We start from the raw sequence: 13,803 nt of genomic DNA, 5'->3' as shown, positions 1-13,803 counted from the left end.
CCCAGGTATCATGGCTGCGAGAAATTTACCTCGCAATCGTGGGTCGCACCGCACGACGTTCGCGTCGCAGCGCGCGCGTCCTCGAATCACCCGCGTCCCGCGTCCGTCGCCACCGCGAACGCTCGCGGCTTTCACCGCCACAAACGCAGCCGTGGCCGTGGCGAGCTCGCGCGCGCCCGCACGCGCGGCTTCGTTCAGTTCGCACACCGCCCGTCGCGCGCGGTCGACGACGTCGACGCCGTCCGCGTCGGCGTCACCGCGTCGCGCCGATGTCGCGCTCGCGAATCCGCGTTCGAGCGCGCGCGCGAGAACCATCGCGTTTCGATCGCTTCCCGTCTTCGCGCACGGAACGCGCGCGTCGTTCGTCGCCGTGTGCCGGCGCGCACGCGCACGCTGCCGCAAAACTCCGTCGTCCGTCGTCCGGCGCCCGTCGAACACGTCTGGTGGCGTGTGTCTCGATGGCGAGTTCGCACCCGCCACCGACCCCCCCCCCAGTTGGTGTGGTTTTTTTCACCGCGCACACCCGGACGACCGTCAGGCCGTACCGAACCGCGAACCGCACCGCACGCGCGTCATTCGCCGACGCGTTCGTACACGACGCGATCATGGCTACCTCTTCAAGCAGCGCGGCGGTGCGTAGATTAATTTTTCGATGCGCTCGCGACGCGCGCGCCGCGCGGACGGCGCGCGCCGCGCGGACGGCGACGGCGACCCCGACCGACGGCGGAGGCTTATCGCGACGTCATCCGGCGGCGGGACGGCGCCGACGCGAAGCGAAGCGCGCGCGGGTGAACGCGCGCGAGCGATGGACTGACCGTGAAGACGAATCATTTCTTTCGAATAGTTCGCCGCTCGCTCGATCGTTTCCGCGCACGCCGCTCGCGTGTCGTCGAGGTGCGTCGAATGCGCGGCTCGCTTTTGACCCCAGTCGAGACCCTGTGCATTTTATCCAGAGCGAGGACGACGGGCGCGAGACTTTGGAGCGTCCTCGCGCGCGAGCGTCGATCGACTGGACGACGACGATTATTTTCGAAAACGCGAAACACCGACTGACGGTAAAACGTGGCGTGCGAAACAGATCCCAAACGTGCGTCGTCGTCGCGCGACGCTCGGGCGTTGTCGCCGCCGTGAGCGAACCCGCCACCGGCGCCGAATCCGCCGTCGGGGACTCGGACAAGAAGCCACGCCGTCGATTCCCGCGCAAGAACGTCACCGTCGAAGATTCCGCGGTGGTTGTCGGCGCCGAGTTTTCCGGTAAGGTGAAGCGCATCCAAGACTACGGTTGCTTTGTGGACTTCGGCGCCAAGAACGACGGCTTGGTGCACATCTCCGAACTTCAAGATGGCTTCGTCGAAAGCGTCGCGTCTGTCGTGTCTGAAGACCAAGAAGTCAAGGTTTGGATCAAGGAAATCAAGGAAAACAAGATTTCTTTGACGATGAAGAAGCCGCCGACGGAGGAAGAGCTCGCGGCTGCCAAGTCTGAGCAAGAAGCCAAGTTTGCGGCGCGACAAGAATACAAAAAGGCTCAAGACGCCAAGGCACAAGCGGTGAAGGGCTTGAAGAAGGGCACGAAGGTTGAGGGCGAAGTCATGTCCATTCAACCATTCGGTGCTTTCGTTCAAGTTGCCGAGGGTGTCGAAGGTTTGGTGCACGTCACCGAGCTCTCTGACGACTTCAACGTCAAGGTTGAAGACTTCTGCAAGGTTGGCGAAAAGGTCACCGTCACCATCATTGGCATCGATGGCGCCAAGGTCAAGCTTTCCATGAAGGAAAAGCTCGATGTACGTATTCGTTCGATTGCGTCACCACCGCTCGAATCATGTTTTTCTCGAGTCGTATCACTTTCTGATTATTTTTGAAGAGCGCGCCGCGTTGAGAAACTGACCATTCGTCGCCCTTTCGCTTTGATTCACGCAGTTGTCTGAAATGAACGCTGAAGCGTCCGCTGCTTTCGACGGTGCCGTAAGTGCGATGGAGTTTGCGCTCAAGAGCAAGGGTATCTCCGCGGACATGTTTCCGGCCGGCTCTTCCGCCCCGGCTGCCGCTCCCGCTGCTGAGGCTCCGAAAGAGGTGAGTTCATAAGCAACGTCGCGGCTTGAGTTATCTCATCCGCCGTTGTAATAACCTAGTGCTATTTATTTTGGAACCCTTTTACTCACCTACTTTAAATCTACAGGCTGCTCCGGCTCCCGCCGCTCCGGCTGCCGTCGCCGCCGCGGCTCCGGTTGAAGAAAAGAAGCCCGCCGCCGCCGCCGCTGGCGGCATCTCCGCCGCCACGGTGAAGCAGCTTCGCGACTCCACCGGCTGCGGTATGATGGATTGCAAGAAGGCGCTTCAAGAAAACAACGGTGACATCGCCGAAGCCACGGCGTGGTTGCGCAAGAAGGGTATGGCGTCTGCGGACAAGAAGGCGAGCCGCATCGCCGCCGAGGGCGCCGTCGTCTCTTACATCCACGCGGGCTCGCGCATCGGCGTCTTGCTCGAGCTCAACTGCGAGACCGACTTTGTCGCTCGCGGTGACAGATTCAAGGAGCTCGCGCAAGATCTCGCCATGCAAGTCGCTGCGTGCCCGGAAGTTGAGTACATCAGCCCGTCCGACGCCGACCAAGAAATGGTTGCGCGCGAACGCGACATCGAGATGCAGAAGGAGGACCTCTTGTCCAAGCCGGAGAACATTCGCGAAAAGATCGTCAACGGCCGCATCGAAAAGTTGGTGAACGAGAAGGCGCTCATCACCAAGGATTTCATCAAGAACACGGACGTGACCGTCGAAGATCTCGTGAAGACTGCGACCGCGGAGATTGGTGAGAAGATCTCCATCCGTCGCTTCGCGCGCTTCAACCTCGGTGAAGGCATCGAGAAGCGTGTTGACGACTTCGCCGCTGAAGTTGCCGCGCAAACGCAAGTGAAGGCTGCCGCTCCGGCTGCGGAACCGAAAGAAGAAAAGAAAGAGGAGAAGAAGGAAGAAGACGCGCCGTCTGTCAAGGTTGACGCCAAGCTCGTGAAGCAGCTTCGCGACTCCACCGGCTGCGGTATGATGGATTGCAAGAAGGCGCTCGCGCAGAACAACAACAGCGTCGAGGAAGCCACGGCGTGGTTGCGCAAGAAGGGTATGGCGTCTGCGGACAAGAAGGCGAGCCGCATCGCCGCCGAGGGCGCCGTCGTCTCTTACATCCATGCGGGCTCGCGCATCGGCGTCTTGCTCGAGCTCAACTGCGAGACCGACTTTGTCGCTCGCGGTGACAGATTCAAGGAGCTCGCGCAAGATCTCGCCATGCAAGTCGCTGCGTGCCCGGAAGTTGAGTACATCAGCCCGTCCGACGCCGACCAAGAAATGGTTGCGCGCGAACGCGACATCGAGATGCAGAAGGAGGACCTCTTGTCCAAGCCGGAGAACATTCGCGAAAAGATCGTCAACGGCCGCATCGAAAAGTTGGTGAACGAGAAGGCGCTCATCACCAAGGATTTCATCAAGAACACGGACGTGACCGTCGAAGATCTCGTGAAGACTGCGACCGCGGAGATTGGTGAGAAGATCTCCATCCGTCGCTTTGAACGCTTCAACCTCGGTGAAGGCATCGAAAAGCGCAACGAAGACTTCGCCGCTGAAGTCGCGGCTCAAATGGGCAAGTAATTGGCAGCGTGCGCGCATTAGGAAAGAGCTATTCTGTTCAATACATCATTCTTGAAATTCATTCTACCACAGCTAGCAGCTCGTTCGGGTCTCCACCAGCGTGTCCGTGCGGGCTAGAATATAAACGTCCTCCCGTCAACGCAGAGAGTATCTTGCTCGCAAGTACGCATCGGCCTCCGTCGCCTCTAGGCCCAACTCAACGAGACCTCGAGCGATAACGTCGTGATACCCCATACTCGGCGGATTAACTTCATCCACAACGCCACTTCTGATCGCTTCCAGTTCAACAGGCGGCAAAGTAAACGTTAGTATTGGCTCCACAGCGCCGGCCTCTGTGAACGCGCCGAGTGCCTTGACGTAACCGTACCACGATCCGTTGCCGATCCGATGATCTCCACCTCCTCGCTCAGCCATGGCTAAAACCTCTTCCTTGGTAAATCTTTCGTGGAATTCGGCAGGATGTAAACCGTTCTCCTGCGCGAAAACGTCAGAGAATTGCTCTAACGAAATCCGCCACAAACGCAGGTGGGTGTGAAGCTCCTCGTTTTCTTCCTTTTTTTCGCAGTCCAAGAACGCGACTCCACCGTTGCTCCACCACGGCGATACCTTGGCGAAGAACATTCGATGTGGCACGACCATGCTGGCCGTCGGGCAATCGCTCGTCGGCGGAATTCGAAAAGGGACGTGCGTGTCTCGTGCGCCAGGTTGTTGAATGGACATTCCTGCGACTTTGCCACCTCTTAAATAACACGCGAATCTCTCGCTGTTGAGGTTGCTACCGAACGAGCCGTACCAGACGTACTGCGTGTTCGTCGCGGAGGCCATGGCGTCGGTGTCGCAGTTTGAAGATGGCGGAGGCGGAGCGCAGCACAGTGGGTCGCGGGACAGATTTTTACATTCTCGGGCTATTAGAGATGAAGAGGGCAGGACGACAATAGTATGGGTAATGCGATCTACTCCTCGTCGAGCGCGCCCGTGGTCTTCAACGCCACGCCGGCTGCCGCGGCAAAGCCGGCGATCCACAGCGCGGCCAACGCATAAAAGTTCTCAAAGTAAAGGCACGCTCCCGTACCGGCGACTGCGACGACGCCGGCGACCGCAATCGCGCCGCCGAGTTGGCTTGCGTCCATCTTACCAGAGCTGTCACCTCCGGATGCCATGGAGCCGCCGATACCTTCACCCTCCACGTACATCGGCGTCTCGACGGCGAAGACGTTGTTGTTCTCCAAAGACGTGTTCGAACCACCCAAACCGATCGGGGCAACGAAACCCGGGCCGAGCGAGCCATTCTTGGCGTCAAGATAAATACCATCATCTCTGACCTCCACCGGGAACACCTCCATCGGGCGGCACGTGTCTTGCGGCGTCAACGCTTTCAACACCGGGTTTTCCGGATACCACTCCTTGATCTCGCCCGTCTTCAAATCAAATTTACTCTTCGTCGTCGGGCACTCGATGCAGGCATCTTGCGTGAGACGTGCCTTTTCGAAACCTTCGCTGTACGCTCCTTCGGCCGGCGAGCGAGATTCGATAGCGAACACGGTGTCGCGATACCAAAACATCAAAATGCTCTTGCCGAGCGCTCGAACGAGCTTGCGATCCCCGCGTGGGAGCTCTTCCAACGCGCACACACGAGTCATGCTTTCCGCACCATCCGCGCTCGCGCTCACGCGCACGCTCGCGCGTCGTCGCTCAACGTTCGGTGACGCGACGAGCCCGTGTCGTCGCGAGTGGACGCGCGGAGCGATCGTTCGCGTCGTCGCTGCGATCGTCGTCGCCGCACGACGATGCGCGACGCGAGTCGTCTTGCTCGTCGACTTCATCGCCGTCGACGCCACGGTTGTCATCGTCGCGTGCCTCGTCGTCGTCGTGAACGTCATCGCGCGCGGCTCGTCTCGCGCCGGGTCGTTGTATGACGTCGACGTCCCGCAGTCCGGCAGTCTGGATAACGCACAACACAGGTGTGGTGCTGTCAGTCGGGTCTATCGCGCTCGAACGACGACAAACGCGCGTCGTATGATGGAAGGGTAGTATTAAAAATTCATCTACGCAAATCCACCTCTACGAAATCCACCTCTACGGCGCGTCCTCGACCGCACTCGCTTTGACGCTCACGGCGTCGCCGGGACTCTCGTCGCCGTTTTCGGCGCCGCCGAGAGGGAGAGGGACAAAAGATTGAGCTTCAATCTTCAGTTGTGAAAAGTTTGCGGCTGCTTTCTCCGCTAAACCTTTTCCGCGCCCCATTTCAAAGCCGCGAGTGCCGTCGGGGCCCTTGGTGATTTTGAACTGCGAGCCCGAGAACTGATTGTCTCGGTTGACGCGAGGCGAATCAGGGCGACTTGGCGCCGCGTTTGGATCTACGGGCGCCGCGACGACGACTTTCACGCGCTTGGCTGCAAATTCATCTGCTTTCCGTCCAACTTGAAGCGCATACTCGAGCTCATCGCCGACGTTAAGCTTGGATTGACCCTCCACCTCAGCCCCGTGCACGAAAGCCTTGCCTTGAACGCCCGTACCTTGATCGACGTGCTCGACGAAACCGTACAAGCCGTCGCTCTTCGTCGACGTCACCTTGCCAGTGAAACGCATGATTTGCACTTTGCACGCCGACGCGACGTTTGTTCGCTTGTCCGTTTGCACGCAAAACTGTACCAATTCTCCTTCTCGAGGGTTTTGCCGAGCGTCGAGCAGCCCACTACGATCAAATGCAAATTTTTTCGTTTCTCCATCTCGACCCGTCATTTCTTCTACCACGCCCTTAGGAGTCGATCGATCGCCGTCCTTGGAAGGGAACCCTTTTGTGAACATCAGCTTCGTCGTGCAAACCCCACGACACGGTCTGTCGTCGACCGTCGCGAAAACCGCGCTGCCTTTCGGCGCGAATCTCACGCCGGCCGCGACGACTTTTCCAGTCCTAGGCTCCGTGGTTACCTGAAAACTCACCTCCTGTCCCGTTCGCGCCGCATCCACGTCTTCGTTTAATTCACTAAAATGAAAGAACAAATCTTTCGGTCTAGAACAACACTTGATAAATCCATAACTGGACTTGATTATGCTAATCACACCAAACTCGTCCTCCGCCAGCGGGGCTTTTTCTCTATTCCAATCATTGCTGTCCACGCCCGTGGCGGCTTCCGCCGAGTTATCTGACTGTGGGAACGCTTCGCGAATATCTGACGCGCGCATGGCGCGCGAGTACGGATCGAACGAAAGCGTGAACTTCACCTTGACGCCTTGCCTGAGCTTTGACAGCCGACACGCCTCGGCGAGATCGGCTCCGGTAAACTCGATTTCGTCCTTCATGGCGTCCATGTCCACGGCGCTCTCGTCATCTTGCTCAAGTTTCGATTCTGCATCGCGTCGGGATTCTGACTCTTCTTCCGTTGACGCTCTCGCGTCGCCTTCGTCGTACGCTTGGTACGCCACGCGCCCGCCGTAGGCGTCGCGTTTCATTTTCCCTCTCAACGTCCTCGACACCGCCCCGATGACGTTCTCGCTCACCATGCGCCACGCCACGTCCACGTCGTCGCACTTTTGAACGTCAAACGCGTTGAGTCCGTCCCTGTTCGGGCTCGGTCCGCACACAAAGCTCACGAGGTCCCCAGGATCGAGCGCCGGTTTGTCTCGGTTCGCCAGCTCGCGATGGAACTCGCTCGCGTGGAAGAACACCTGCGCCTCGCGCGGCGGTCCACCTCTCGCGCGGCGATCGCCCTGCGACGGGTCCTCCACTCTCGCCCCGCATCGTATGAATCCAAAGCTTTCCTTGAGCGTGACGACGCGCCCGTATTCGCGCTCGCCCTCGCGCACGGGCTTGACGGCGCCGCCGATCGCGGGTGCGCGCCGATCGTGCGCGCGCGCGTAAGACACCATGTCTCACGCGTTAGATCGATCGCGTTCGCGAGCGATTCGTCGGTCGCGACGCACCGCGCGCGCGTCTGCGGCGTCGATGAGACCGCGAAGTCATTTTTCCACCACCTTGTAAAAAGGAAAAGTACCTGGAGTCTTCGACGTTTGACGTTACATTCCTCAGCGCGTATGGTGACGACGACGGATGGAGGCGTCGCCGAACTCGAGCGAATCTGAGTGTAACCGACGTGGTGCTTGTGGTTCACACTCGTTCAGTGGCGTCGACCGTCGCGCAGCCACGGTTTCGTTCGCGCTCCCGCCGCCATGGCGAAGTCCCGTCACAGTGCATCAAAACATCGGTGAAGTAAAGGTCGACGCAACGGCGCGATGGGTGTGGGATACCGCTCCCGTAATGTGCGAGTTCTTGATCGATCACGCCAAGCGCTTGCTCGCTGGACGAAGCGTCGTGGAAGTTGGTGCGGGAACTGGGCTACCAGGACTCGTCTCGGCGAGGTTGGGTCCGTCGAGCGTAGTTCTCACTGATTTACCGAGCGAGTTGGAGCTACTCGAAAAGAACGTTGAAGTAAACGTTGCACAAGGAAAGGAGGCCGATGTTACCGTGCGCGCGTGCGCGTGGGGCGAGCTCGATGAGTGGCAGGGCGAAGTGTTTGACACTGTTCTATGTTCGGATGTACTGTACCACCAACCCCGGAACATTTTAAAGGCGTTGGCGAACACCTTAGAGGTACTGTGCTCGAAACGTAGCGGGGTCGTGGTCTTTGCGTACCACTTTCGCGAAAACTTGATTCACGACGCGCAATTTTTTGAATTCATCGACGAGCTATTCGACGAAAGAGCGCGATTCGATTTTGGCGATGTTTGGATGTTCGAATGGGTCCCCAAGCGCGGAGAGGCGTGTTAAATTTCTAAATGGATCACATCATTCAGCAAGTCATCTTTCGGTTCTATTTCACTTTACTGCGCAAACGCTCTATAGTCGATTGCAGATCGAAGATGATGCCACCTACGAGCGCTGGTAGCGCGCTTGCACCGTGGCCCTCTTGTCGAATCGCCGTGCGAGAAGAGGACCTCTGCAATCGTCGCGCAGAGCTTTGAGCTCGCCTATTGGCTCGCATTTCAAGTCTCGCGACGTCAACCTTCTTCGCCGATTTTGGCAGTGTGGGGGTAACACCTTTTTTGTCAGGTGGGTTGACTTCGCCAACCCAACGCGGCCCGTCATCGTTGCTGTCTTCTTCATCGCTTGGTTCTGGCATCGAAATCTGTTTCGTTTTCCCAGAAGCCGATCGTATTTCAATCGTCTCAGTTATCTCATCAACTACGACGTCACCGCCGTCCGTTAACGCGTCGGACTCGGGGACTGGCGCCGATACCGTCGCTGCCATCTGTCGTTCGTCGTCGTACGTCTTCTGTACCGCTCGGCTCGGCTTCCGAGAAACTAATGTCAGCATGATAGCGACGACGAAACTAGCAGCGCCGAACACTTGTAGCGATGGTAAAGCCTTACCGGTCGTCGACCCGAATGTCATCGTCGAGTGTGAAGACCGCTGTGGTGACCAAACGTCTCGAAGAAACAGCTTTCGCGTAGCCGGCGTCGTGCCCACACGGCCATCTGTGGCGCGCAACTTTGCTCTAACGGCGAACGATGCACGATCAATATTCACCGGCACGTGAAGCGACTGACCGACCTCTATAGATCGTCGAAGACCGAGTGCGTTCGCTTCGACGAGGTCGTCTGTTGAGACGCCGTGCGACGCGGCAATCGAAAACAAGCTATCGCCGCGCGCGACGACGTAGGACACCATCGTCGGTGCGGCGACACCGCTCGCGTTCGCACGCGTCTCCGCCCCGCCTCCGCGCTCGACGTAGCGCGCTTCGGTTGGGGTTACAACCGACGCGTCAACGTCCGAGTTACGGCTTCCGCTCGACGAAGTCGACGCGAAGCTTCGCGTGCTTCGTCTCGCGAGTTTGACTAGACGTCGTCGACGAGGCGTTGACGCCGAAGCGAGCACGCGTGTGCTCGAGTGCGACATCGTCGTCGGACCGCGCGGACCCCCTCCGCGAAATGACGCGGCATACCACGCCGGTAGGTTTGGACGCGGCTAGCGCTGCTTGCCTGACCCAGCGCTCGAAGACGTTTGACAACGCGCACTCGGTGGCTTGGTTCGTATTTCATCCCGTCGCGACGTTTCGAGAGCGAGCGCGCTGACGAGATGCGCAGTACTTCTTGACGACGACAATCGGGGTACTGTCGTCGTCGATAGGTTGTGTCAAGGCGCTGACGATCATTTTAACGCACGATGCGCGATGACGCGAGGCAGGTGTGACACTCAGGAAGGAACATCGTCGTACCGAGCGATGAAGCGGCGATTCGGCGAAGACGATCGTCACGAGCGAGCGAGATTCGGTGCCCCGGGACGCGATTTCAACGACGAACGCGACGAGTACCGCCGGGAGTACAGACAGCGAGACTATGAAAGGAGCGGATACGACAAAGGCTATGACTATGATTATGCGCGTTCGCCGCCTCGGCGAGATCCTTATCACGATCGACGGTCGCCGCCTCGGCGACCACCGCCTCGGCGAGACCCCTATTACGAACGACGCTCGCAGAGACGCTCGCCGCCTCGACGAGATCCTTATTACGATGGACCGCCGCGATTTGGAGGTGGTCGCGACCAGTACGACGTGTGTGACGCCGATCGCGATCGCGTTCGACCGCAATACGAGCCTGTACGCGCTGCGCGCGAAGACGCGCGCCGTTCGAGCGCTACAGCATCGACGTCGGCGCCAGCGACTGCGAGAGATTGGGACTGCGCAAGTTGCGGCAGTTTCAACTTCGCGCGCAGGTCGGCGTGTTTTCAGTGCTTCACGCAAGATGAAGCTGACAAGAAGTATAGGACAGATGAGGTTGACCGCGCTGCCGCCGATAAGCATCCGACGCCCGTACTCTTCATACGAAACATCCCAAGCGACGCGACGGAGGAAGAACTGGCGAAAAAGGTGAGTGCAATCGACAAAACGCTTTTTGTTCGCTCGATACAAATGCCCGTCGAGAGGGAGACTGGGTTTCGCAAAGGATTTGCGTTCGTTGATTGCACGTCGATAGAGCAGGCTCGAGTGGTGAAGGATTTGCTCGATGGGACGGCGTTTCGGGAAGGCGATTGGACGAACGGCGCGCTTTCGGTGGAGTTTTCCATATCAAAGCTGTCTCAGAAACTAGCGACACCGGTGAGCGCGGCGGCTCAGGTTGCTATTCTACAGGCCACCGCCGCGTCTGCGATGACGACCGCCGCTTCCGAAAGCGATTACACCTTCGACAAAGCCACCGGGTACTATCGACACAAAACGACTGGAATTTTGTACGATGCGAACACGGGGCTGTTTTTCAATGCGATCACGAACGCGTGGTACTCATGGAACGAAACTACGCAGGAGTACACCCAAGTTGGATCGAAGAGCGTAGTCGAATCGCCGCCGAAAGAAGAGACAGAGCGCCGGCCCGTCGTCGCCACGTTATCCTCGGCGCCGAAGCCAGAACCGTCCGTCTTGAAGGAGGACGTAAAAGTCGTCATGAGCTACCGTGATCGCGCAAAGGAACGTCGCAAACTCCACCGCGAAGGCGTGGCGCTCGACCGACTCGTGAGTGGCGAACCCGCCGCGTCGGCCGTGAAAGGTCGAGTGACCGGCGGGAAAATGAGGGCGGGGAAGAGGGGCGGTAGCTGAAACATAGAACATAGAAATTCAACGTAGGCATGGCGAATAGTAAAAAAGAAAGAACAAATCTCATCAATGAAATCATCAAAATGGAAAACATTGATAGGAAGTCAAGAAACTTGTATCCAAATTCGACCGCTCACTCACTCACTCTTTCACTTTCAAAAAAATCAAGGCTGGATTTAGCCATATATTAAGAACTAAGCAGCCACGAAAAGTTGGCTCTATTTGGCCAGTTCGGCACTCTTCAAGTCCCCTTTGACAAACGTTATCCACGTGCCGCGACAAAAGGCGACGGGACGGGACACCGCGGCGCGCGAGCGGTGGGTGATCGCGGCGAGACCTCGCGACTTCTCGGCTCGCCTCTCAGCGTCGGCCCGACACGCCGACGCGAACGCGTCATCGTCTTCTTGTCTGCGTCGATCGCGTCGCGCGCGGACGCCGTCGGCGACGACGCGTCGCGCCAGACGCACGCGATCGGACGCGTGGCGTCGATACGTTTACGAAGGTTCTCTCGAAGCCGACGACGGTCTCGCGCCTCGAGCACGTCGTCCGCGGCAGGATGAAGCGGGCGCGACGAGGCGATGGCCGTCAAGCCCTCGTCGCGGCGCTCGTGGGGGCGCTCGTCGCGATCTCGATCGCGCCGCTGCGCGCTCGGGCGGCTCCTTTCCCGGCGGATGGTGCTAATCTCGGGACCGCTATCACTAACTGTCTCGCGGCTGATGCGACGGGTGCGTGCGACTGCTCGTCGTCGTCCGTGGACTGCAAGGAAGGGAACGGTATCGCAATCGGGTCGTGGAATACGTCGCAGGTGACGAGAATGGACGGCATGTTCTATGGCGCCGCAGCCTTCAACCAAAGCATCTCTGCTTGGAACACGGCGGAGGTGACGACGATGGCGTACATGTTCGCGTTCGCCACAGCCTTCAACCAAGACATCTCTGCTTGGAACACGGCGGCGGTGACGAATATGGAACGCATGTTCCATAACGCCGCAGCCTTCAACCAAGACATCTCTGCTTGGAACACGGCGGCGGTGACGACAATGTTCGCCATGTTCGGGAACGCCATAGCCTTCAACCAAGACATCTCTGCTTGGAACACGGCGGCGGTGACGACAATGCAAGCCATGTTCTATGACGCCGCAGCCTTCAACCAAGACATCTCTGCTTGGAACACGGCGGCGGTGACGACAATGAACTCCATGTTCTACAAAGCCACAGCCTTCAACCAAGACATCTCTGCTTGGAACACGGCGGAGGTGACGACAATGGAACGCATGTTCTATAACGCCACAGCCTTCAACCAGGACGTCTCTGCTTGGAACACGGCGAAGGTGACGACCATGACACGCATGTTCGATAACGCCGTAGCCTTCAACCAAGACGTCTCTGCTTGGAACACGGCGGCGGTGACAGACGCCGCGTGGATGTTTAATGGCGCAACCGCCTGGAATTCAAAGTACGAACGCAACGATGCCAGTACATCCACTGATGGTCCACCCTCGGCATGGTCTATCCGCATGTGTCTCGCCGACCAGCGCGTCGTCGCCAACGCGTGCGTGTCGTGCCCCGCCGGGACGACCAACGCCGCGGGCGACCTCCGCTTGGGTACGGACACGGCATGCGACGCAGCTCCGTTGTCGAATGCAAGAACGTTTACGCACGCTGAAATTGCCGGTGTCGTCGTTGGTGTCGTCGCGTCCATCATCGTCGCGGTCGCGCTCTGCGTTAGGCGTCGCCGCCTCGCCGACGATAGGCTCCGCGCGCGCCTCGGCATCCCCACCCACAGCGCGCCCGTCGGGTTTCCGCCACAAGAGCCGCAAATCATCATCGTTCAGCGATGAGCGCGCTCGCGACGAGCGACGTTCGAGACGCATCGCGCTCGTCGACGCGCGCACACATTTCGAGGGCGAGCTCACAACAGTATCTCGATTAAGCGACAACAGAATATATTCAATTCAATTCAATTCAATTTTTTCTCAAAGACGACGATTCACGGCGCGCGTCGTGCTGGGTTTCGAGATGGCAACGAAGAAATTTGTGTGAGAAAGCTTGCGGCATAACGGATCCGCCGCAGGCTTTCCACTCAAATCGACTGTGTGTCACGCAAGAGGAGTGCTTGGGGTTCCGTTATTTTCACAGAGGACAAACTACGACTGGTCGTTTGTCGTCCAACACGAACACTGCAGAAGGAACTTTGACGCAAGAGTCCGGAGACGTCCGGAGCGTCGAGGGGGAAGTCTGCGGTGCCGTGCTGGTCGACGAGTGATGGCCGTAGGGTGTCGTGAAGGTGCACAGGAAGGATGCGAATGCTAGTGACTTTTTAGGGTTTAGTACGGTTTAGAGAGACTAGGAGTAGGTGTAATAAATGACTTAGCTAGTCGGTCGGTTACGGCACTTCTCCCGAAGCGCCTCCCTCCCTCATGCGTAGGGTTTAGGGTTTCGGTTTAGGGTTTAGGGTTTAGGGTTTAGGGTTTAGGGTTTAGGGTTTAGGGTTTAGGGTTTAGGGTTTAGGGTTTAGGGTTTAGGGTTTAGGGTTTAGGGTTTAGGGTTTAGGGTTTAGGGTTTAGGGTTTAGGGTTTAGGG

General features: G+C 58.4%; 7 protein-coding genes across 7 annotated transcripts; 4 read left to right on the top strand and 3 right to left on the bottom strand.

Moving 5' to 3' along the window:
* The first annotated feature begins 1,214 nt into the window (after positions 1-1,214).
* OSTLU_49408 (predicted protein) lies at positions 1,215-3,669 on the top strand. The gene is made up of 2 exons (XM_001417362.1): positions 1,215-1,835; positions 1,918-3,669. Exon 2 carries the CDS (start codon positions 2,312-2,314, stop codon positions 3,632-3,634), a length of 1,323 nt encoding a protein of 440 aa, XP_001417399.1. The 5' UTR covers positions 1,215-1,835; positions 1,918-2,311; the 3' UTR covers positions 3,635-3,669.
* Positions 3,670-4,587: 918 nt separating this feature from the next.
* Positions 4,588-5,304, bottom strand: OSTLU_86880 (predicted protein; the record flags this gene model as incomplete). The annotated part of the gene is made up of 1 exon (XM_001417080.1): positions 4,588-5,304. A coding segment is annotated over one exon (717 nt), but the record flags the coding sequence as incomplete, so codon positions are not given.
* A 406-nt stretch (positions 5,305-5,710) lies between these two features.
* Positions 5,711-7,504, bottom strand: OSTLU_30929 (predicted protein; the record flags this gene model as incomplete). Its single annotated transcript, XM_001417079.1, has 1 exon — positions 5,711-7,504. The coding sequence occupies one exon, from the start codon at positions 7,502-7,504 to the stop codon at positions 5,711-5,713; it is 1,794 nt and encodes a 597-aa protein (XP_001417116.1).
* A 388-nt stretch (positions 7,505-7,892) lies between these two features.
* OSTLU_30928 (predicted protein) lies at positions 7,893-8,402 on the top strand (the record flags this gene model as incomplete). The annotated part of the gene is made up of 1 exon (XM_001417361.1): positions 7,893-8,402. One exon carries the CDS (start codon positions 7,893-7,895, stop codon positions 8,400-8,402), a length of 510 nt encoding a protein of 169 aa, XP_001417398.1.
* A 43-nt stretch (positions 8,403-8,445) lies between these two features.
* OSTLU_30927 (predicted protein) lies at positions 8,446-9,440 on the bottom strand (the record flags this gene model as incomplete). Its single annotated transcript, XM_001417078.1, has 1 exon — positions 8,446-9,440. The coding sequence occupies exon 1, from the start codon at positions 9,301-9,303 to the stop codon at positions 8,446-8,448; it is 858 nt and encodes a 285-aa protein (XP_001417115.1). The 5' UTR covers positions 9,304-9,440.
* A 365-nt stretch (positions 9,441-9,805) lies between these two features.
* On the top strand, positions 9,806-11,224 carry OSTLU_14850 (predicted protein; the record flags this gene model as incomplete). Its single annotated transcript, XM_001417360.1, has 2 exons — positions 9,806-9,819; positions 10,348-11,224. The coding sequence occupies 2 exons, from the start codon at positions 9,806-9,808 to the stop codon at positions 11,222-11,224; spliced, it is 891 nt and encodes a 296-aa protein (XP_001417397.1).
* A 553-nt stretch (positions 11,225-11,777) lies between these two features.
* On the top strand, positions 11,778-13,554 carry OSTLU_30925 (predicted protein; the record flags this gene model as incomplete). The annotated part of the gene is made up of 1 exon (XM_001417359.1): positions 11,778-13,554. The coding sequence occupies one exon, from the start codon at positions 11,778-11,780 to the stop codon at positions 13,059-13,061; it is 1,284 nt and encodes a 427-aa protein (XP_001417396.1). The 3' UTR covers positions 13,062-13,554.
* Between the last annotated feature and the right edge of the window lie 249 nt (positions 13,555-13,803).

The sequence above is a fragment of the Ostreococcus lucimarinus genome, chromosome 4, assembly GCF_000092065.1.
Source record: "Ostreococcus lucimarinus CCE9901 chromosome 4, complete sequence".
In the NCBI taxonomy this organism is placed as follows: domain Eukaryota; kingdom Viridiplantae; phylum Chlorophyta; class Mamiellophyceae; order Mamiellales; family Bathycoccaceae; genus Ostreococcus; species Ostreococcus sp. 'lucimarinus'.
This window is presented reverse-complemented; position numbering and strand designations above follow the sequence as displayed.